At 42.8% G+C, this 23,310-nt stretch overlaps 1 protein-coding gene across 1 annotated transcript in view; it reads left to right on the forward strand.

The window, feature by feature from the left end:
• Positions 1 to 5,985: 5,985 nt before the first annotated feature.
• Positions 5,986 to 23,310, forward strand: part of gfra2b (GDNF family receptor alpha 2b) — a 188,506-nt gene continuing 171,181 nt past the window's right edge. Inside the window, exons 1-2 of the mRNA XM_033647315.2 lie at positions 5,986 to 6,716; positions 22,078 to 22,377. Of these exons, the coding sequence (XP_033503206.1) occupies positions 6,647 to 6,716; positions 22,078 to 22,377 (370 nt within the window). The 5' untranslated portion in view covers positions 5,986 to 6,646. The remainder of the gene's footprint in view (positions 6,717 to 22,077; positions 22,378 to 23,310) is intronic.

Below are 23,310 nucleotides of genomic sequence, written 5' to 3' on the forward strand. Positions count from 1 at the left end.
AACAGACAAAGTGGTGTTTAAAACTGCATATACTGCTAGCAGATCTATTCTCTGGAAGTGCAGCCATGACTGGTTCTGGATGTGGGCTTTAGCAGGCAGCCGCTCTCTCCTCTTCCTCGTACTGCGTACCGTCACTGAATCTTTTAGCGGTACGCAGTACCGGACCGTACCGGCTTACTCTCGCCCCTGGATGAGACATGAAAAGTCTTTAAGAACCTCAAGCAAAGCAGCTGCCTGATGTAGAACTGTAGATGTTTCCCCACCATTCTGCTTTGTTCTAGCTTCCATCTGAGCACTGACTGTTTGATGTCACAGAACCAGCCTGTAGCTTTGGTGCATAGTCCCACTGTCTGGCAGGGAAACACCCACATGTCAGCGCACATCCAAAATTACGCCTGACTAAGGTCAACTCGGGTTTATTGCTACAGATTATTCTCAGAGGACTTTACAATACAACAAAGGACACTCTCTGTCCTCTGAGCCTTGATTCAGATAAAGTCCACTAAAGCCCTCTAACAGGATGAAGGAGAAACATGAGGAGGATCACCAGAGGAGAATAACTATATGCAGTAACACAGTGAGGGCGGTTACATGGACACAAACTCATGATCATATTGAGGATATACATAAGTTAACATCCTGGTTTCTGTCAGAGGGTTAGGGTTTGTACAACTCCTCCCTCTGATGATCAGACTCATTTGGCTATTTATAAAACAAAACACACAATATAATTACTCATTCTTATTTCATTTATAACGCTACAACCATTTCATTGTATATTGTATATATTTCAGATTGCCTACTTTACTATTTTATTATTTATTTTATTGTCTACTTTAATATTTTATTTTATTTTATTTTAATGTCTACTTTAATATTTTATTTTATTTTATTTTAATGTCTACTTTAATATTTTATTTTATTTTATTTTAATGTCTACTTTAATATTTTATTTTATTTATTTCATTGTCTATTTTAGTATTTTATTTATATCTTCAGCTTTATCTCTTGTTTCCATTCATGCTGTATTTCTATTTCTACTTTGCACGGAGCATTGGAACAAAAACAATTTCCCCCCGGGGATTAATAAAGTGTTCCTGCTGGAACATTCAGGTTTCTCATCAGAGGAATGTGGTGTTTACATGCTCACACACATGATCGGGATGCTCTAAAAACCTGATCATAAACAGGTTATTCATAATATGAAAGGACTGATTAATGTGAAGTAAATGTGATGTTGTTGTGTGATATGATGGGATGTAATGTCCATGTGTTTCAGCACCAGATCCAACACCTTTCATCATCAGAACCGTTGTGCTGCCGCTGATTCTGCTGTTGGAGAATATGGTCCTTTACTTCTACTGTAAGGTACTGACACGTGTCTGTTGTTTAGACCTGTGACTGACATGAAGCACTCAGTCTGTGTTTATTGAAGTGAAGAGAGGAGTGATGCAGGAAGTCACATGTGTGTGCTGTCATGTGTCTCCAGGCCAGCAGGGGGCAGAAGGTGGCCAGACAGGAGAACATTGAGCTGGATTATTATAACCTGGGTGTTGCTGCAGCTGAAGGAGGGCCGACTGAAGAGGAAGAGTAGCACGTCAACTGACAATATTTACTCTACTTTTCTTTCTCTCAACATGAAAAAAACAAATCAACAATTTGTCTCTTCATACTGTCTGACTTCCTGTCTGACACTCTCTCCGAGCCCATCGGTTCCTACTGAAGACGCAAATTAACAAAAGACACAAATATAAAGTTTAATTTGAAACGCTCACTTGAAAGCAGCTGTTGTGGCACAGTTCCCAACCAAAGATACACCAGCCCAGGCAAAGGGATGTGTTGGCCGAATACTGCTGTATATTAAAGTAAAATAATCAAATATATAAATCAAATAAAATGATCAATGAGGAAAATAATGGATGGATTAAATGATAAATGATTATACGTTGCAGATTTTTGCAGCAGGACTACATTTAGCTACAAAACAAAAATAAATATGTAAATTAAATAAGAGCAAAAATAAAGAGTTTGAACACCTTATTTTGTGATTAAGGATTTTTCTAAATTTATCGGATTTACGCATTTTTTTAATCAAGGATTTTGCTGGTTTCATAGAAACGTTGCTTATTTCATATGAATTTTGCTTTAAGAAGAAGGAATTCACTCATTTTGTTGCTGAAGGATCTGATTATTATTTGATTCTGTGTTGATTGTTTCAATAGATTTTTACTTATTTCACACAAAGTCTGCTTTATTTTGCAGTGACTTGATTTTGCTTGTTTTGTAAATGTTTTGCCTATTTCATAAAAATCCTGCTTAATTTTATGATTAATACATTTATTCAATTTTGTGATGAAGATCTTTGTTTATTTCCTATAAATTTGTTTAAATTTGGTGGTCAAGGAGTTTACTTAATTTGGTGATGAAAGAATATACCCAATTTTGTGATTTTTAATTTTGCTTACTTCCTATGAATTTTGCCTAATTTTGTGATTATTTAAAACAGATTTTTACTTATTTCACACCAATTCTGCTTTATTTTGCAGTGACATGTTTTACTCAATTTAGTGAAGAAGGATTTTGCTTATTTCATAAAAATGTTGCTTATTTCGTGCAATGTTTGCCTGATATTATAATGAAGGAATTTATTCAGTTTTGTGATCAAAGCTTTTGCTCATTTCACACAAATTATGCAAATTTCATATGAATTTTGTTTAACTTTGTAGACTTTTGCCTTTTTTCACAAGATTTTGCTTAATTCATAAGTTTTGCTTGATTTTATATTGAATGAATTCCCTTAATTGGGTGATCACACTTTACACAGCTTTGTGATTTCTAATTTTGCTTTATTCATTTGAATTTTGCCTATTTTATTTTTTGCACAACTCTATCAAGATGGAAGGAGTTTGCTTTTTTCGGATGAATATTGCTTATTTCACACATAATTTGCTTCATTTTGTGATAACAGAATTGATTTAATTTTGTGAAGAAGGATTTTGCTTATTTCATAAAAATGTTGCTTATTTTGTACAAAGTTTGCCTGATATTATAATGAAGGAATTAACTCAATGCAGTGATGTGGAATATGCTTATTTAAAAAACAAAAGTTGCTTATTTCATATGAATTTTGCTTAATTTAGTTGCAATGGAATTAACTCAATTTTGTGATAAAGGATTTGGGTAATTTTGCTTTATTCATATGAATTTTGCCTATTTTATGAATTTTTTGCACAACTCTATCAAGATGGAATTTATTCAGTTTTGTGATCAAAGCTTTTGCTCATTTCACACAAATTATGCACATTTCATTTGAATTTTGCTTAACTTTGTAGACTTTTGCCTTTCTTCCACAAGATTTTGCTTGATTCATAATTTTTGCTTGATTTTTTTGTGATGAATAAATTTACTTCGAATTTTGTTTATTTCCTACAAATTTGTTTAAACTGCTTGTCAAAGACTGTGCTCCATTTAGTGATGAAGGATTTTGGTAAATGTGCTTTACTGCGTGGGACGAGCTGTGTTCTGGCACAGGGCAAGTTAAATATGTTATAAATCATTTTCATTTCATTTCACCTCAGAAACAGAATTAGTGTGTTGATAAGTTAAGTGATAAGTTAATTTAAGGGTTCTTTGGTACGACATGATTTGTCCCAGTGCTCAAGAACAGGCGAGCTACATTCTGATGTCTTCCTTTTCTTTGTTTTTTTTTATTGGCGGCTGGAAAACTACTGGACTTAAACAACAATCTTCATTTACTAAATAAAATAAAATACTACTAACCTTTTCCCAGCAACTCTGCTATAAACTCTCCTGTTTCCAGGTCTTTGAGAGCCTGAGAGAAACCTTCTCCAGAAACTCCCACAACACACAGAAATCTCTGCTGCATCTATAATTACGTCGGTTTCCTCAGACGTCCTTTCTGCTCCGGCTGCACACGTAATCACCACAAAGGCCAATAACTTCCCCATATCCTTACACGAGCCTCCTGACTGACCTGTCCTCCTTAACTTCCTGTCTTACCTGCGTCCTCGTGTCTTTTCTTAGATCGAGCTCTGAGTATTTCTGTCTCCCGTACTCTCTTTGGACACTTGGCCTCACCTGCTGCATGGTGACCTTTGCAGAGAAAACACTCTGGTTCTTTCTCTCGGCCTCATTCACATCTATTCCTCCCACATTAACCACACGGGCCAAAATATACTCATACTACAGTATGTACACGCGATGCATTGGCCACAGGAACGCTCCATCCTGCTGTGAGCACTCCAAATCAAAGTGAAGCATAATACTTAACTTTTCATTAAGTACTTTGTCAGACCTCTTCAGTCAAAGCTGTCACCTATACACTCCTTAAGTATCCTCTCTGTGTGACACTCCATCAGCTGCACCTTTTACCTCGCTATGTTTCCATCCCGCCCCCGAGAGCTGACACCGCCAAGACTTTTTTCCATCTGACTCTTTGACGTGCACTCGAGCACAGTCAAGACGGATAATTTCACAGCGCCCAGTTTAGAAGGACAGAGGCTCTCACCTGTAGAGCTGTAAACAACATGACGTCCAGTAACGTCAGCTAGCTCGCTGGTTTGCTGTGAGCTAGCTGTAGATGCACAAGATAATCCTGATAAATCACCATCAAACCACTGATTACTCCTCAAGCTCTTTACATTCACACTCAGTGGGCCAGAAGATATATAATATACAATATGAAGCAATCACAGCAAACAGCAGTGAAAAGAGTGAAAAGTGCTGGTCTGAGTATTTACTGGGATTTTCAGCACAACCATCTCTAGGGTTTACAGAGGATGGTCCCAAAAAGAGCAAATATCCAGTGAGCCAAAATGCCTTGTTGATGCCAGAGGTCAGAGGAGAATGGCCAGACTGGTTCAACATGATAGAAAGGCAACAGGAAGTCAAATAAGCACTGGTTCCAACCAAGGTGTGCAGAAGAGCATCTCTGAAGCAACAACACCTTGTCCAACCTTGAAGCAGATGGGCTACAGCAGCAGAAGACCACACCAGGTGCCACTCCTGTCAGCTAACAACAGGAAACTGAGGCTACAATTCACCAAAACTGGACAATAGAAGATTGGAAAAACCACATTCAGATGGAAGCATGGATCCATCCTGCCTTGTATCAACGCTTCAGGCTGCTGCTGGTGGTGTAATGGTGTGGGGGAGATTTTCTTAGTACCAACTGAGCATGGTTTAAACACCACAGCCTACCTGAGTATTGTTGCTGAGCGTGTCCATCCCTTTATGACCACAGTGTACCCATCTTCTGATGGCTACTTCCAGCAGGATAACGCACCATGTCACAAAGCTCACATCATCTCAAACATGACAATGAGTTCACTGTACTCCAATGGCCTCCACAGTCACCAGATCTCAGTCCAATAGAGCACCTTTGGGATGTGCTGGAACGGCAGATTCTCATCATGGATCAACTGTGTGATGTCATCATGTCAATATGGACCAACATCTCTGAGGAATGTTTCCAGCACCTTGTTGAGTCTGTGACACCAAGAATTAAAAAGGGGGTCCAACCTGGTACCAGCAAGGTGTACCTAATAAAGTGGCTGCTGTGTGTGTTAAATAACCCTCAAAAATGCAAAAAAAATAAATGAAATAAAATACATTTATGTGTGTGTGTGTGTGTGTGTGTGTGTGTGTGTGTACATGTATATGATGATAGTTTGATATTTGCACCTGTGGCTGTAATAACAGTTTTAATATCGTGGGAGCGCGCGCGCATTTAGGTATTTGGGGTCGTTGCTTTGATGCCTTCGCTGCATCACCCCGGGTCATCCTGCGGAGTCAGTGCGCGTGCGTGGTGCTGGTGAGAGACAGAGTTTGTGTGAAAACGGGACCTCCTCCGGGGCTGACACGCGCCTTCAGTGTGTATCTGTGTGTGTGTGTGTGTGTGTGTGTGTGTGTGTGTGTTGGGGGAGGAGGGAGGGGGCTGTTTCTAGGTTTTCCTCAGTGGTCGCACGCACTGAGTTTGCTGAAGGAGACACGAGCGGACGCACGAGGCAGCTGGAGTGGATTAAGAGCGAGGGAGACGCGCGTGCCATTACGCATCAGGCTGCTCCGGTGTGGAGAGCATCGGTTCAACCAGCGCGCGGGCTGATTGTTATTTCTGTTCTCACTCGTGTTAATGTAGAGGAGGAGCAGGGGGAGCAGAGGAGGAGCGGGAGCGGCGCTACGGGCACCGTCACACACACCGAGCACCGGGGAAAGTTGGAGTAACGCGGGCGGACGGTGCGGGAAGGAGCGCGTGGATGTTTAACGTCTAACACCGAGGAAAGTGTTGGTTGTTTCTCCGCGCGTGGACCGACTCCTCCGGATGAACCGTGGATACTCACACACGCGCTGCTGCACCGGAATATGCGGTCCTTAACGGACTCTGCCAACACTTGTCCCTGTGTGCGGGTTTGAGTCCACCGAGCGGAGTCCGGGCTCCCTCCCGGTCCACACCGTCTCCAGGGCCATCTGCTCACTCCACCATGTCGGCGGCAGTTTCACCGGTTTCCAGCGCAGAGCGGGAGCGACAGTGAGACACACCGGGAGGCAGAGAGAGATACACGGCGTGAACCGGACCGGACCGGACCGGACCGGGCGGCGCGGGAGACCGAGCCTTTGATCCGCCTTCATGACTTGTGGATTTACAGCTGCACGCGACATGATCCTGATTACTGTCATCACTTTGGTGTTTGTGTTGGGTGAGTACCGGAGTGTCTGTGCACCCGCACACCCGCACACCGGCGCGCGCGCGCATACACACTCACAGGTGAGGGCAAAGGGTCCATCCGTGTGGAGCTCTCTCTCTTTCTCACACACACACACACACACACACACACATGGTGAAGGTGCACGACTCAGATTCAGACACAGTCAGATGCTGGATTTGCACCTCGGAGTTCCTCTCACTACAAAAAAAACCCCCTAAACCCTCGAGTAATCCCGTTACATTCCGGCTGCACCTGCTGAGTATCTACATATACTGTGTTTACATATATAAATACATATGTGTATCTGCCTGTGGGTGCAGAGGCTGCACAGCAGAGGTGGAAGAAGTGAAATGACTTCAGTATCAGTCAAACCTCCTGAAAGTGTCTGAAGACAAACACACATCATCATCTAGTGACACTAATATTGATATTTATATTATTATTATTTACATAACTCAACCAGGCCATGAGGGTTATGTTGTCTCTGAGTCTCATCCTGACTCTAACCTCATGCCTGAACCTCACCCACCAACCAAGCAGCAAAGATGAGCCAATCAGAGGCAGAGGAGGGCGGAGCGAGCCTTCGCCATCCCAGGAAAATTGAAAATTCATGCACAGGATGTGAATTTACGAATCCTGGGACAGTGAAGGACTGTCCCGCCTTACTCTGCCTCTGATTGGCTCACCCTGCACCCTCACCCTGACCAGTCCCACTGCTTTTGCCTCAACAATGAACCAAACCAACGGCGGCCGCAGGTACGAGCTGACGAGTTTCTCCTCCAGCTCCTGTCAGGACTCATAAAAGCACATTTTGAAGTCGATCCTGTTCGACCGCTCCCCGGGAAGCTCGTGCTCCTCGGAGCACTGCGTTTGAACCCCAACCTAACCAACCAAGCCAGCGCGTGGAATATCTGTGGAAAATGTTCGTACAGGACAGTTAGAGTGAAGACATGAACTCATCACTGCTCTCTAGTGGACAAAATGAGGAAACATTTCAAATCCAACCCAGTCTCACTCCGAAGTCATCGAAATCAGGTGATGGGCAGTGACTGGTGGCGTCAGACACCAACGTAAAAAGCCGTCTGATGTGCTGTCAGCGTCAGAGGGAACCACGGCAGCACAAGAATGAAAGTTAAGGTGGTGAAAGTCCGATTAGGGTGGGTGGAGGGGTCAGAATGTTTATTATCCTGTAGCAGCAGTACTGACATGTTTACTGTCTAATTTATTCAACAGTACATCAGTTTCACTGCAGCAGATCTTCCTCTAACAGCTCTTTTGGTGGCATCTCTCTGATTCTTGGGCATCTGCACAACACCTGCCCTTTTTCAGTGTTTAGGGGGCGTTACCTGTAATCATTGAGCACACCTGGGTAACAGCAACCTCGTCTCATTTTGAAGTCGTTGAATACTGCTGCTTGGTCAGTGACTTCTGGCATCAACGAAAAAGCTGTCCTTTCATGTCGGTATGATGCACAGCTGGTGGCTGTTATAGTTTAATGGCGCCTGGCAGCGTCAGGGGGAAACATGGCAGGACAAAAACGTAAGTTACTATAGGGTGGAAGTCCAAGTAGGGTGGGTAGGAGGGGCGGTGGACGGGTCCAACAACCACCAACTTTCACCCAGGAGGCCAGTGTTCACTTCCTCTGTGTGTGTGTGTGTGTGTGTGTGTGTGTGTGTTGGCTAAACGTAACCACATGTGTGTGTCAGCTAAACGTAACCACGTGTGTGTGTGTGTGTGTGTGTGTGTGTTGGCTAAACGTAACCACGTGTGTGTAACGGCTAAACGTAACCACGTGTGTGTAACGGCTAAACGTAACCACGTGTGTGTGTGTGTGTGTGTGTGTGTGTGTTGGCTAAACGTAACCACATGTGTGTGTTGGCTAAACATAACCACGTGTGTGTGTGTGTGTGTGTGTGTGTGTTGGCTAAACGTAACCACGTGTGTGTAACGGCTAAACGTAACCACGTGTGTGTAACGGCTAAACGTAACCACGTGTGTGTGTGTGTGTGTGTGTGTGTGTTGGCTAAACGTAACCACGTGTGTGTGTTGGCTAAACATAACCACGTGTGTGTGTGTGTGTGTGTGTGTATTGGCTAAACGTAACCACGTGTGTGTGTGTTGGCTAAACGTAACCACGTGTGTGTGTCGGCTAAACGTAACCGCGTGTGTGTGTGTGTGTGTGTGTGTGTGTGTGTGTGTGTGTGTTGGCTAAACGTAACCACGTGTGTGTGTTGGCTAAACGTAACCACGTGTGTGTGTCGGCTAAACGTAACCACGTGTTTGTGTCGGCTAAACGTAACCACGTGTGTGTGTGTCGGCTAAACGTAACCATGTGTGTGTGTTGGCTAAATGTAACCACGTGTGTGTGTCTGCTAAACGTAACCACGTGTGTGTGTTGGCTAAACGTAACCACCTGTGTGTCGGCTAAATGTAACCACGTGTGTGTGTGTTGGCTAAACGTAACCACGTGTGTGTGTTGGCTAAATGTAACCATGTGTGTGTGTTGGCTAAACGTAACCACGTGTGTGTGTGTCGGCTAAACATAACCACGTGTGTGTGTGTGTGTCGGCTAAACGTAACCACGTGTGTGTGTTGGCTAAACGCAACCATGTGTGTGTTGGCTAAATGTAACCACCTGTGTGTCGGCTAAATGTAACCACATGTGTTTGTTGGCTAAACGTAACCACGTGTGTGTGTTGGCTAAATGTAACCATGTGTGTGTGTCGGCTAAACGTAACCACGTGTGTGTGTTGGCTAAATGTAACCACGTGTGTGTGTTGGCTAAACGTAACCACATGTGTGTGTTGGCTAAATATAACCATGTGTGTGTGTTGGCTAAATGTAACCACGTGTGTGTGTTGGCTAAATGTAACCATGTGTGTGTGTCGTCTAAACATAACCATGTGTGTGTGTTGGCTAAATGTAACCACGTGTGTGTGTTGGCTAAATGTAACCGTGTGTGTGTCGTCTAAACATAACCACGTGTGTGTGTTGGCTAAACATAACCACGTGTGTGTGTTGGCTAAATGTAACCACGTGTGTGTGTTGGCTAAACGTAACCACATGTGTGTGTTGGCTAAATGTAACCATGTGTGTGTTGGCTAAACATAACCATGTGTGTGTGTTGGCTAAATGTAACCACGTGTGTGTGTTGGCTAAATGTAACCATGTGTGTGTGTTGGCTAAATGTAACCACGTGTGTTTGTTGGCTAAATGTAACCGTGTGTGTGTTGGCTAAACATAACCACGTGTGTGTGTTGGCTAAACGTAACCACGTGTGTGTGTTGGCTAAACGTAACCACGTGTGTGTGTTGGCAAAACGTAACCACGTGTGTGTGTTGGCTAAACATAACCATGTGTGTGTGTTGGCTAAATGTAACCATGTGTGTGTGTTGGCTAAACGTAACCACGTGTGTGTGTCAGCTAAACATAACCACGTGTGTGTGTCGGCTAAACGTAACCACGTGTGTGTGTTGGCTAAACGTAACCACGTGTGTGTGTTGGCTAAACGTAACCACGTGTGTGTGTTGGCTAAACGTAACCACGTGTGTGTGTCTTGGCTAAACGTAACCACGTGTGTGTGTTGGCTAAACGTAACCACGTGTGTGTGTGTTGGCTAAACGTAACCGTGTGTGTGTGTGTTGGCTAAACGTAACCATGTGTGTGTGTGTGTTGGCTAAACGTACCCAAAGAAAGAAATCGGTCAGTGTTAAAGGGGAAAAATATGATTGATAAAAACAACCAGTACACTCACAGTATAACAGTGAAAGAGAGAAGAGATGTGTGTTGCATCTGCAACCTGGAGAAATATCACTAGACAGAAGGAAATAAATGCAACAAATACAAAGAGCTGGAACAATGACAGAGTGCAGGAGATGGAAACATTAGAAGAGAGTTACAACATAATAAACGTCATGGTCATGATCAAAAGCATTTAAGATTTTGGCATTTAAGCTTAAAAAGCAAAAGAAACAAGCCATACTTTCCAAACTTGAAAATTAAAAATTGTAGACTACTTTTTTAAATATGAGACAGGTAACAATAAAACTGGAAGTAAACAATATTTGAAAAGATTATTGATGAACTGAGATGTTAAATATATTAGTGGTCAGTGCTGAGTAGAAACTGTGCTTTCATGGTACAATAACCATCTTAGGAAATATCACGGTATTAAACAATTATTATTATTATCATCAGTCAGACTGAGCCTTAAAGGAGTGGAAACAGAAAGATCGTTTTTGGTTCAACAAATGTTTTATTACTATAATTGAAACTAAAATAAAGCTGAGATTCAACACGTAGTTGTATTTTTATTTTCTTCAAAATCCTAGATAAGCAAATGTACATGGTGTGATAACCGTCAAATTTAATATACCTGAAAACCGGTGGTTATGTTGCTGCTTTGCAACTGCTGACATTAAAATGTAGAGAATGTAGATTCAAGATTTAAGATTCACGAGGTTTTATCGTCAGCTCCACAGTCATGTAAACATTTCACTCTGATTTTTTTCAGTTCCAATGGTGCAAATATGGAACGATCAGAACAGCAGCGTGCTGGTAGATGAATATATGAGGTGTGGCATGACAGCGTTTGTATTCTTTGAACACAGCAGGTGTATTTGTGAGGTGGCCGGTTGAATCACTCTCTGTACAGGCCCCATCATCACATCGACACTGCCTGCACTGTCTGTATTCATTGATATATTCATATCCTGATAACAACTCATCTGGCCGATAACTGATATCAATATATCCACTTTTTCCCACCTAATTTTATTGATCGTCACGTCTCTTCTGTAGTGAATTAGCATCAGATGATACATACATGCTCTCATGGTGACCAGCAGATGGAGACATGAGATATAACACTTAATGGTGTGTGTAATATTTATTAAAGGGATAGTGCACCCAAAAATGTAAATTCAGCCATTATCTACTCACCCATATGGCGAGGGAGGCTCAGGTGAAGTTTTAGAGTCCTCACATCACTTGCAGAGATCCAAGGGGAGAGGAGGTAGCAACACAACTCCACCTAATGGAGGCTGACGGCGCCCCAGATTCAAACGTCCAAAAACACATCATTGAAACCACAAAATATCTCCATACTGCTCGTCCGTAGTGATCCAAGTGTCCTGAAGCCCCGACATAAAAAGTTGTTTGGAAAAACCTCATTTGAACTCTGTTTTTAGCCTCATTGTAGCCTGTAGCTCTGACTGCCTCTCTGGGCACCGCGCTCACGTGTGCATGTGAGACCAGCGAAAGCACGTGAACACACATGAAGGCGGTGCCCATGTCTCACAGTCTCGCTCAAGTGCGGGTGCACAAAGAGGCAGTTAGCACTACGGACGAGCAGTATGGAGATATTTTGTGGTTTCAGTTATGTGTTTTTGGACGTTTGAATCTGGGGCGCCGTCAGCCTCCATTAGGTGGAGTTGTGTTGCTACCTCCTCTCCCCTTGGATCTCTGCAAGTGATGTGAGGACTCTAAAACTTCACCTGAGCCTCCCTCGGCATATGGGTGAGTAGATCATGGCTGAATTTTCATTTTTGGGTGCACTATCCCTTTAAGCATGTTGTCTGATTCTGATGACGTGCTGAAATTATTGTGCATCCCTAACAAATTATTATTAGGCCTATTCTTATATTTTTTAGAAATATGATCCAGATTTATGAAACAAGCCTCGGACGTCCAGACCCAACAATTGCTCCACCCACAGTCGCCTGTTTTCATACTGATACGACACTTTTTATTATTCAAAGCAGCTGATGTACTCTAGTGTGGAGTAAAGCAGTGTGTCGTTTTACCTGTGAGTGACAGTATGATGTCACAGCAGTATGACACGCTGCTGGATGGCGTCTGGTTGAAACGCTGTAATGTTAGCAGCAAGACAGTCTTCATAGGGCAGGTGGTGTGGGTCCAACACACCCTGGACTTTCACCCAGAGCCTGCTGTTCACTTCCTGTTTGAATGCAGAGCCACGCTGTGATGAAATGATCAAACTTTATATTTCCGCAAAATATAAAAATTTTTTACCTAGTTATGTAGCAGACATGTTACTTACATGTTACGTGTTTCAACAGCGCTGTGGTTAACATGTTGTTATGTTTAGGCACAGAAACCACTGGTGAGGAAAAGATCATGTTTCGGATTTAAATATTTGCTTTTGGTGGCACGATCGTCGTTGGAAATGCGTCCGATGTTTCGCTAGCTGACGACAGTCTCGCCTAAACACGTCTACACACGCACAGTCATGTGCGCACATTTATACTGTGCAGCAACCTTCAGTGAAAATATGTTCCTGCGTGCACATGGGCGAGAGAAGCATTTACGTCACCACGACCACACGACCCATACGGACACAAGATTGAGAAGATAGAGAAGTGATGATGTCATTCTCCACGCAGGCAGTTCTGTGTCAGCTGGTGAAACTATGTTGACTTCTGCCTGCAGGCTGATGTTAGTGGCGTGGAGGCAGTTTGTGTCTGAGGTTGCTAAGCAACCATAACCCGCACCGTATCACAGCCTGTTTACCTGAAACCCTGAGTGCAGAGCTGATCTTCTTCCAGGTGTTTTGTTAGTGTGTATTGGGCCAAATGTGTCGTCTGGGGGACAGATGTGACGCTCTGACAGTCTGCAGTAACATGATCAACTTCTTCTCCATATTTATCACACATGTATGGTGCGTTCCAGGCAGGCTTTTGAACTCAGTCACGACTTCAAGTCACGAGTTACGACTTTGTAGCGTTCCAGGAAAGTTACAGCAAACTGCCAGTTACTTCCTGTTTAACGTTGAACATGGCGAACCGTTTGTTTGTGCTTCCCCATTATTGCTATCGCCAAAGGTGCCTGCTCCTTGCTCATTTGAGTGAAACGGAGGAGGATAGGGTCACAGATGCTATTATAGGCTATTTTTTACGTTATCTGTGTGTTTGGAAACGTATTTTGTATTGATTATTCGTGCACTGGAAACCAGCTGTTAGAGCGGCTGCCAATAGTGCGTTAACATTAGGGTTATTTTATGTCTATTTCTCACCATGTATCACCTGCATCAACACCGCATCCATAGGGCTGCCATTGTTGTTTAGAGGAGTAAGGTCATTAGTTTAGAGGGCTGTGTGACGTCAGAAACCGTAACTGGGAGTACATCGATCTGGTACGAGTACGAGTTGTGGAACGCAGCATGAGCTTTACTGAAGAAGGAAAGATATCTGTGGGCTGTGATTGGTTGGTCCTCGTCACGTGACATGACATGTGTGCTGCCCTGAAAAATAGGTGCTCCAGAATGTGTGTGTGCCGCGTTTGAGTGCGCCTGTCTACACTGGAAATATTTAATTTGAGGGCATGGCATGTGTCCATGTGTCCATGTGTCCATGTGTACATGTGTTCGGGCCCTTACGCTCCATATAAACAGCTTTCACAGCCCTGAAATGCAGCCACGTGCACTCGATGTGTTCACGACAACAGAACGTTGTTTGCACAGTTTTACTCTTGAAAGGTTTGATGAAGACGAGAGAAAGTGAGACTGATGAATCCTGTTGATGCTCTTCACCATGAAGGTGCAGTATCTGTACCCTCCATACGTTAGTATCAGTCGCCCACCTGTGCTTCCTGTACTTTATTTTCTTGTCCTTTATCAGCTGACACTGGCAGATCTCAGATCAGCTGATCTCGGCTGTCAGGCTGAAGTGCTGCTGGTCGAGGTGAAGCTCAGCCTGCGGCTCTGCGTTTGGTTTTATTTTAAAGCCTGAGTCTGTGAGGTGGAGTCACAGTGCGCAGTGTGCTGTTACACAATACGTCAGTAAACACAGTACTTGAGTAGATGTACTCAGTTATATTCCTGCACAGTGTTAGTTGTTTGTGGGTGGATGCTCACAGTCAGCATCCTCGGTCCTGACACCAGCCGTCCTCTGAGGGAGCGCTTGCTTTGTTCCTCAGTGTGTCCAGCAGGATGAGCCTCATACAGGAAGTCAGCAGTTTGTTCTTCTTCTGTCAGCGCTCACTGATTCTGGGATTCACCAGTGTTTTCTTTTCTGTTGCTCCTCTCACAGGTGGTCGAGAGCTCGCCGATAAACATATCCATACACTTCTCACAGTCACTAATTGTTTGTCCAATTTTAGGAGAAGAATAATTTATGAACATTAAAGAATGCATGAACATCGTAACATTAAATTTAGATCATTATGTTTTAATCATAATGATTCTGTTATTAAACGTCAGGGCAAAAGAAAAATCAATATTCTTGGTCTGTTTTCAAATTAAGATTTTAGCACACAAACAATATAAAGATATAAAAGTGCAGCTGAAACAATTAGAAAATTAATTACATGTCAGCTTTTCAGGTCATATGAAAAAAAGAGCAAAACTGTTTCAGATATATTAGTTTAATAAATGTTGACTTCCAATGTGATGATGTTTAAACATACAGGTGTCAGCCCACATACATGAACACATATGCAGCATGTGTGTGTCCACTGTGAACCAAAGCAGCGGCCTCGCCTTCCTCCAAACATAAATGAACTCAGTGCATCGTATGGATCAACACTAACAACACAACCATCCATTTTGTGACAGTTATGTAGATTTGTGGTCCTGCTCTGGTGGTTACAGCGTTGCCATGGAAATGACGGAGTAATATTTCCAGTGATGAGCCAGGTGTGCTGTTCTGCTGATCTGAGCACATTCTAAATTTCTTGTCGACCAATCAGATCGCTTGGTGGGAACTATTTGTTGTGTAATACGACTTATCTGCGGAGCACTGACACACTGACCGACACGTGTCACCGCTCAGAAATATTCTCAGCAGTGAACCGATGAATGATTCACTGCTGACATTTGTGATTCAGTCTGAGTGTGGAGCACAAACCCTCCTGCAGACACACAGAGGACGTGAGCTCAGCTGTGGTCCTGTCTCACCTCGTCACACAGCTGTCAACACACAGCTGCAGACAGGTAAACATTCATATCAGACCAGCCAAAGCATTCTTATCTTGTCCCTGTGACTCTCAGTTAATTGGACTCCACCTGCGAGCTATTGTCGCTGCAGTAATGGAAGCTGTTGAACCGCCTGGCGAAAGCCGCCCTCGCTTGCAGAGACCACAGCTGATTCAGGAGCGTCTGACACGACATTTGTTTCTGTCCCTCGTCACCCTCATCAGTCTTCTGTCTGAACTCATAAATACCAAAACTTAAAGGGGTAGTTTGGATTTTTTAAAGCAGGTCTGTGTGAGGTATGATCCATAATCCATAATCAGTGTCATTTGGCATGCCTTCAGTTTGAGGAAGCAGGCAGGCGTCCAACAGGGAAGCTAAGCAATGTGCTGCTGTGGAGGGGTCGGCAACAAAACTTTTTTTAGCCACCCATAAAAAAATCAATATCGTATTAAGTGTACGCTATACTGGGAGTATTTTCACCTCTTTACCTTTCTGTCAGCCTGACAGCCTGTTCCAACAGGGAAACCATTAACGGCTTCAGTTTCACATCTGTGCTCTCGTCCATGCCAGACTCCACTGACAAAAACAGTAATTTTAGCTCACTGAACACAGGAGCTGCTGGTCGACTGCTGCCTCCATCAGCTAGTTAGTTTGTGTTATATTGTGACTTTGGTGAATCCAAACTAACCTAAAGTCACACAGTAACACAAACTGACTCACTGATGGAGGCAGCAGTCGACCAGCAGCTCCTGTGATCAGCAACGTTAAATTACTGGTTTTCTCAATGGAGTCTGGTGTTGAAGAGAGCGACGTAATGCCTTTATTTTACAGATGTAAATGACTGTGTGTAATATAGCGTACACTTGATGAACTGATACTGATTGTTTTAGGTGGGACTTTAATGCCTCCGCACTCTGGCACAAACATCTACTTTGAGTCAAGGATGAACCATTAAGGTGGTCAAAGGTCATAGGTCAGAGTCGCTGTGACTTTGTCCCCGCCCCCTCCCTCTCATGAATATGGTCTCTCAAGAACCCCTTAAGGGAATTTCCTCACATTAGGCACACAGCATCCACTTTGAGTCAAGATTGAACTGAATAGAATTTGGTGGTCAAAGGTTAAAGGTCACTGTGACCTTGTGACTGTCTCATTTTCAATAACAAGAACAATTTGAGGGAAATTCTTCCAATTTGGCACAAACATCCACTTTGGGTGAAGGATAACTTCATTAGAATTTAGTAGTTAAAGGTTAAAGGTCACTGTGACCTGTCTGTTTAATGTTTCGTGAAGGCAATATTTCAAGAACACCTTCATAGAGTAATTCAGATTTGGCACAAACGTCCATTTGGACTTAACGATGAACAGATCAGAATTTTGTGGTCAAAGGTCACTGTGACCTTACATCCATCCCATTCTTGTGAAGGCAATATCTCAAGAAGGCCGTGAGGGAATTTACTCAAGTTTGACACAAACATCCACTTTATCTCAAGAATGAATTGATAAGGATTTGGTGGCTGCAGGTCAAAGGTCACTGTGACCTCACAAAACATGTTTTTGTCCATAACTGAAGAATTCATTCACTAATTCTGACCAAACTTGACACAAATGTCTAACAGGATAAAATAATGAAGGTCAAAAGGTCAAAGGTCAGCTTGACTGTGACATCATCATGTTTTAACGTCATATCTCAGGAACAGAAGAGGAGACATTTGGTCAGATACTGAATTGGTGACTCTAATCTTGAAACTGTGCTGATTGTATAGATCTTCTGTGTGTGAAGCATCCATGTTTTCACTGACATGGATGGAGACTGTCAGAGACACTGGACTTCACGTCCTTTCCTTTGGTGAAGGATGCTCCAGTGTGCCCTCGGCTGAAGGAGCTAATAAAGGAAGCACTGACGCACCTTTCCTTCATATGAAGAGAGCTCAAACAGCTGTCATCATGACAGACATTCAGATACTTCGGGGTCATTTCACTCAGTGAGGAACCTTCCTGGGCACAAAGCCACCCCTGCACCTATGTTTGGTTGAACCCATGATGTCAGAGATGATGTCAGCAAAAGTATAAAAGCAGGAAGTGTTTGGTTGCCGCCCCCTTAGGAGAGCATGCAGAGTGTGGTGAGTAGGAAACAAAGAGAGCCACAGGTCACATCAGAAACAAACTGAACTTAAAGTTCTGAGAGAAAAATACAAACTGAACAGAAGTGTCTGCAGAGTAAAGACGGAGCCTCGGCTGAACAAATCAGAAGTTTGTTTATTTGTGTGTGAGGTGGAGATGTTCAGCTGAAGCTCTGTCAGACTGGATCCAGTCTGCAGCTGTGGTCAGTTGTTAATGACAGCGTCAGTGACCTCCTGTGTGTCTGTAGCTGCTTGTCAGGTGCGTGGACTCACTTTGCTGCTTTAATACGTGCACACATTAGCTTAATTGTTCACCTCGTCCCTGATGGACGGTCTGACGAAGCGTGTGATTAGCATCTTTTGGATTAATCCTGGACAGCAGGCGTTTCTAATGCTCTGAAAGTATTATATTTCTTATTAAATGTCACTGAAAACAGTTTATTTATTTTAAACATTAAATCTGCACAGTAACGTTACGTCTAAACTTGTTAAGTTTTTAATTTAAGGTGGAATAACTTTTTAAAGGTGAGACCTAAAATACACTTAAGTCTTTATACCTCAAGGTGTCATGTTTTTAGGTTGTTCGTCTGTCAGTCCAGTTCTCTTAAATGTGATATCTCAAGAATGCCTCGAGGGAATTTCTTTAAATTGGGCACAAACGTTCACGGATTACAATTTGATGGTCAGAGGTCACTGTGACCTTCTGTCTGTCTTATTCTCATGAACAAGGTATCTCATGAACGATAGAAGGGAATTTCTTCTAATTTGGCACAAACATCCACTAGGACTCACAATGAGCTGATTAGATTTTGGTCAGGGGTCAAAGGTCAAGGTCACGGTGACCTTGTCTGTCTCGGTGGACTGGTGGGCGGAGTCATACAACCACAGGGTGGACTGGTGGGCAGGGTCATACAACCATGGGGTGGGGACGACCAGTAGCTCACCTGGTAGAGCAGTGTCCCATGTACCAAGATGTACCAAGATTGTGTAAAACTATTGTGATTAAAATCATCTTGAAATAGTGTTTGGACGACACAGGCTCTCCCCTCCCTGGAGCCTCCCGACCCGCCATGTTGATGAAGATGTTCTTTGGATGGTCAAAAGATAAAAAAGGACTTTCAAATGATGACAGCTGTGTATCAGATTTCTGAATTTGTGACCAGTAGGTGTTTATTTAGATCATTTACATCTAAAGGTCAAGTGTCTGAAACACAGTGAGTCTTTGTTACATGACGACATGTTTAAAATGGATCCCTGAGGGTTTTGTTTTCTGGACACAGATCAGCTCGTGCCTTTAAACACTGTCTCACAGACTCTACAACACAGATAGTGAGTGCAGATTCAGCTCGGTCCGAGTGGACAGATTTATGGCAGAGACGGCAGGTTGAAACAACCCGGAAGTTTCCTGACTGATGGCTCTGCGCAGGTTGTGTTCAGACGGTGCTGCAGCCTCACTGTTGTCAGCAGAGCTCTGATACGTGTCCATTAAACTGGGTTTGGCTGAAGGCAGTGCGGTGGTGACGGTCTCTGCTGTAGAGTTTATCTGAAGCCAAATAAAAGAAGGAGCTGCTGGCGGGAAACTCCCAGAGTTCAGCAGCCTGCGTGGGGTGACGGAGCCCAACGTAAACTGGGAGTACTGGGTTTTATCATAGGCAAGGCAATTTTATTTATATAGCACCATTCATACACAAGGCAATTCAATGTGCTTTACAAGAGAAATACATTAAAAACAATAGATCATTGAAAACAAAAGCTAAAAGCAAGACAATAAATAGTTAAAAACAGTGCAGAAAATGCATTTAAAAAGCAAACATAAAGCAACAGCAGACAAATATAAAAACAATAGCTACAGATTATCCTAACAATAAGTTACATATCTAGTTCACTGGTAAGCTGCAGTAAATACTAATGTTTTAAGCCCTGATTTAAATGAGTTGACAGTTTCAGCCGACCTCAGATATTCTGGAAGTTTGTTCCACAGGCGGGGAGCATAGAAACTAAAGGCTGCTTCACCTTGTTTGGTTTTGATCCTGGGAACACTGAGTAAACCTGTTCCAGATGATCTGAGGGGTCTGGATGCTTCATAACGTACAAGTATATCAGAGATGTATTTAGGCCCGAGACCATTTAGTGCTTTATAGACAAGTAACAAGATTTTAAAGTCTATTCTTTGACACACAGGAAGCCAGTGCAGTGATTTAAGCACTGGTGTGATGTGCTCCACTCTCTTGGTGTTGGTGAGGACTCTGGCAGCAGCGTTCTGGACGAGCTGCAGTTGTCTGATTGATTTTTTACTCAGGCCTGTGAAGACACCGTTACAATAGTCCAGCCTGCTGAAAATGAAAGCATGAACAAGTTTTTCTGTATCTTGTTTAGACAGAAATTCTTTTATTCTTGCTATGTTTTTAAGGTGGTAGTAGGCTGATTTAGTCATTGTCTTAATGTGACTATTGAAATTTAGGTCTGAGTCCAGAACTACACCAAGATTTCTGGCTTGATTTGTAGGTTTTAGTGTCATGGCGTCAAGGTGAGCACTGACTATTGATCTTTGTTCTTTGGGACCCAAAACAACTATCTCAGTTTTGTCTGTGTTTAGTTGTAGAAAATTCTGGCACATCCATGTATTGATTTCGTCAATGCACTTATTTAGCAGATGTAGGGGACTGTAGTCATCTGGTGACACTGTTATGTAAAGTTGTGTGTCATCTGCATAAGTATGGTAGGAGATGTTATGATATTCCATAATCTGAGCAAGAGGGAGCATATAGATGTTGAACAGAAGAGGCCCAAGAATGGACCCTTGAGGAACTCCACATGTAATCTTTGTTCGCACAGATTCATAATTGCCAGGTGACACAAAGAAATCCCTGTCTTGTAAATAAGATTTAAACCAATTTAGCACAGTGCCAGAAAGTCCCACAAACTTTTCTAGTCTGTCGAGCAGTATGTTATGGTCAACTGTGTCGAATGCAGCACTGAGGTCCAGTAATATCAGAACCGAAATCTTTGATGCATCACTGCTCAGATGAATGTCCTTTAAAACTTTTACAAGTGCAGTCTCAGTGCTGTGATGTGCTCGAAATCCAGACTGAAAGGCATCAAAGGAACTGTTTTGCTCCAAGAAGGTGTTAACATAAATATTACATCAGCTTCAGTTAGCAAAACAAAGGATTGTATGTCAAGAGTTTGTAACAAAGCTGGATGCTGCGCAGGTTATTATTTCTCCAACTGTGAAGCACAACATAAAGGGTTACATGATTAAAATTAATACAGTTATTATTATCATTAGTAAAATTAGTAAAAATGTCTAAAAAAAGATAATAAATTGTCCAAGAAAATGTTGATAAATGTTTTTAAAAAAATCTGATTAAAATGTCCAGAAAATATCAATGAAATGTCTGAAAAAGACTTTTTAAAAATGTCCGAAAAATATTATAAAAATGTCTGAAAAATATTTTTAAAATGTCCAAACAAATGTTATTGAAATGTCTGAAAATATTAAGAAAATGTCCCAAAAAGAAGTTTAAATAACTTTCTGAAAAATATTGTGAGGAGTTTTTTTTTTTTTTTTTTTACACAAACTTCCGTTAACAAAATGGTTTCAAGCATCACTATAGAAATAAAACATTTGTTAACCCAGCAATAACTCTTCTGTTTTCACTGCTTTGAGGCTCATTCTGACTGATGATAATATTAACTGTAACACTGTGAAACCGCAGTAATCATATTGTGAAAATCTCGTTGCAACCCTGGACACACCTGTGGAGTGATGATGCTGTTTAATCAGCCACACCTGTCGGATGGATGGATCATTCTGAGAAGGAGAAGAGCTCACTGACATGGATTTGAAGAACCAAAATTCGAGAGACGTATTTATCTTTAAGGTTCATAAACACTCACAGATCTTTAACTTAAACCTGAGAGAAACTGGAGTCTTAACGTCACATGTAGCTGAGAGCTGAGTCAGAATTAAAACAGGAGATTGAATTTAAAAACCAGTGTCTGTTGAATCCACAGAGATTTTTACACCAATTAAATCTCCCTGTTTATAACTGAACTCCAGCAGAATAATAACAGCCGTTTTCTTTTCTGCAACGATGATTAAAATAAACGGATAAACATCTCCTGTGTTGTGATGCTCTGATGATCTGATGCTTTATGTATCAGCTGATTTGATGTTTTGCATATTGAGCCGAAGGAATCCTAAAATCCCGTCGGAGCAGAACTTGGCCGCAGACACACATCAAACCTTATTAACGATATAATCTCTGATTCCTGCTCTGCTCTGTCTCCCCTCCAGATGTGTGTGTGTGTGACTCGGAGCTGGGCTCCCCCGGGTGGAGGGAACCTCTGGACTGCGTCCGAGCCTCTGAACTGTGCAACCAGAACAGCCAGTGCAGCTCACGTTACCGGATCATGCGCCAGTGCCTGTCCGGCGGGGACAAAGAGCGCAGCACCATGCTGGCCTCCAAGGAGTGCCAGGGGGCGCTGGAGGTGCTGCAGGACTCGCCGCTGTATGACTGCCGCTGCAAGAGAGGCATGAAGAAGGAGCTGCAGTGCCTGCAGAACTACTGGAGCATCCACATGGGTCTGACTGAGGGTAAGCCTCCGACACGGAGCCGTGTGGAGAGTTAATTAAGCCTCCTGCTGCCTGTTGATTTCCCCTCAGTGTTGAGAGCTGCCAGATGAGACGCAACAACTTCTGGTGTTATTGTGAGAACTTCACACATGCAGGAGGTCAAAGACGCTCGGCATCGATTGTTGTGTGGGTTTGTGTTTGAATGTTGCCTCAAGTGCCAACAGGGACGAACAAGTGGAGAAAACAACCAGCGTGTTGTTGGCTTTACTTTCATTTAAAGAGGATCTGCACCCGTTTCACTCCTCAGTGTTTCCAGGTGCTCAACACAGTTAGGTTGGTTTCCGGTTTTTCGGTCTGGTGTACGAGTTTAAACCGGTTTTTGTTTTATGCAAATTAAAAAGAAGCCTACATCATCAACCTGTGCTGACAGCGTCACAACTCTGAATCCAACTCATACTAAATTAGTAATAAGTAATATGACTATGAGACTAGTATAGCATTATGTTTATAAACAAACTAAGGGAGCCACGAGTGTCTGACAGGCTGTGACCGAGTCCGTCAACATGAAGGAGATCATATTCCAGTAGAGAAGGGCAGAGCTGCTCACGCTGTTTTTGTTTACTAAACTTCATGTGTTTTTTGGGGTGACGAGAGGAGACATGGGTACGACATCAAGTTTGATGTATGCAGACTGTACAATGACATCGCCCACTGACTCACAAGCTACGACATACAATGTATGTCGGGGAGCCCTTCAGTGTGGAGTTTGCATGTTCTCCCTGTGTCAGTGTGGGTTTCCTCCAGGTGCTCTGACATGTTCTCCCCATGTACGACCGCAGGATGGGGGAGTTGTTTTGTTTTTAAGTCGACGTGGGAGGAAGTAACAATGCCTAAAATGTGTTATGTGTGTGTTCCACTGTGGGAAATTTAAAAAGTAGCTGTTAGCAGTTAGTG

Source organism: Epinephelus lanceolatus, chromosome 19, assembly GCF_041903045.1.
Source record: "Epinephelus lanceolatus isolate andai-2023 chromosome 19, ASM4190304v1, whole genome shotgun sequence".
Classification (NCBI taxonomy): domain Eukaryota; kingdom Metazoa; phylum Chordata; class Actinopteri; order Perciformes; family Serranidae; genus Epinephelus; species Epinephelus lanceolatus.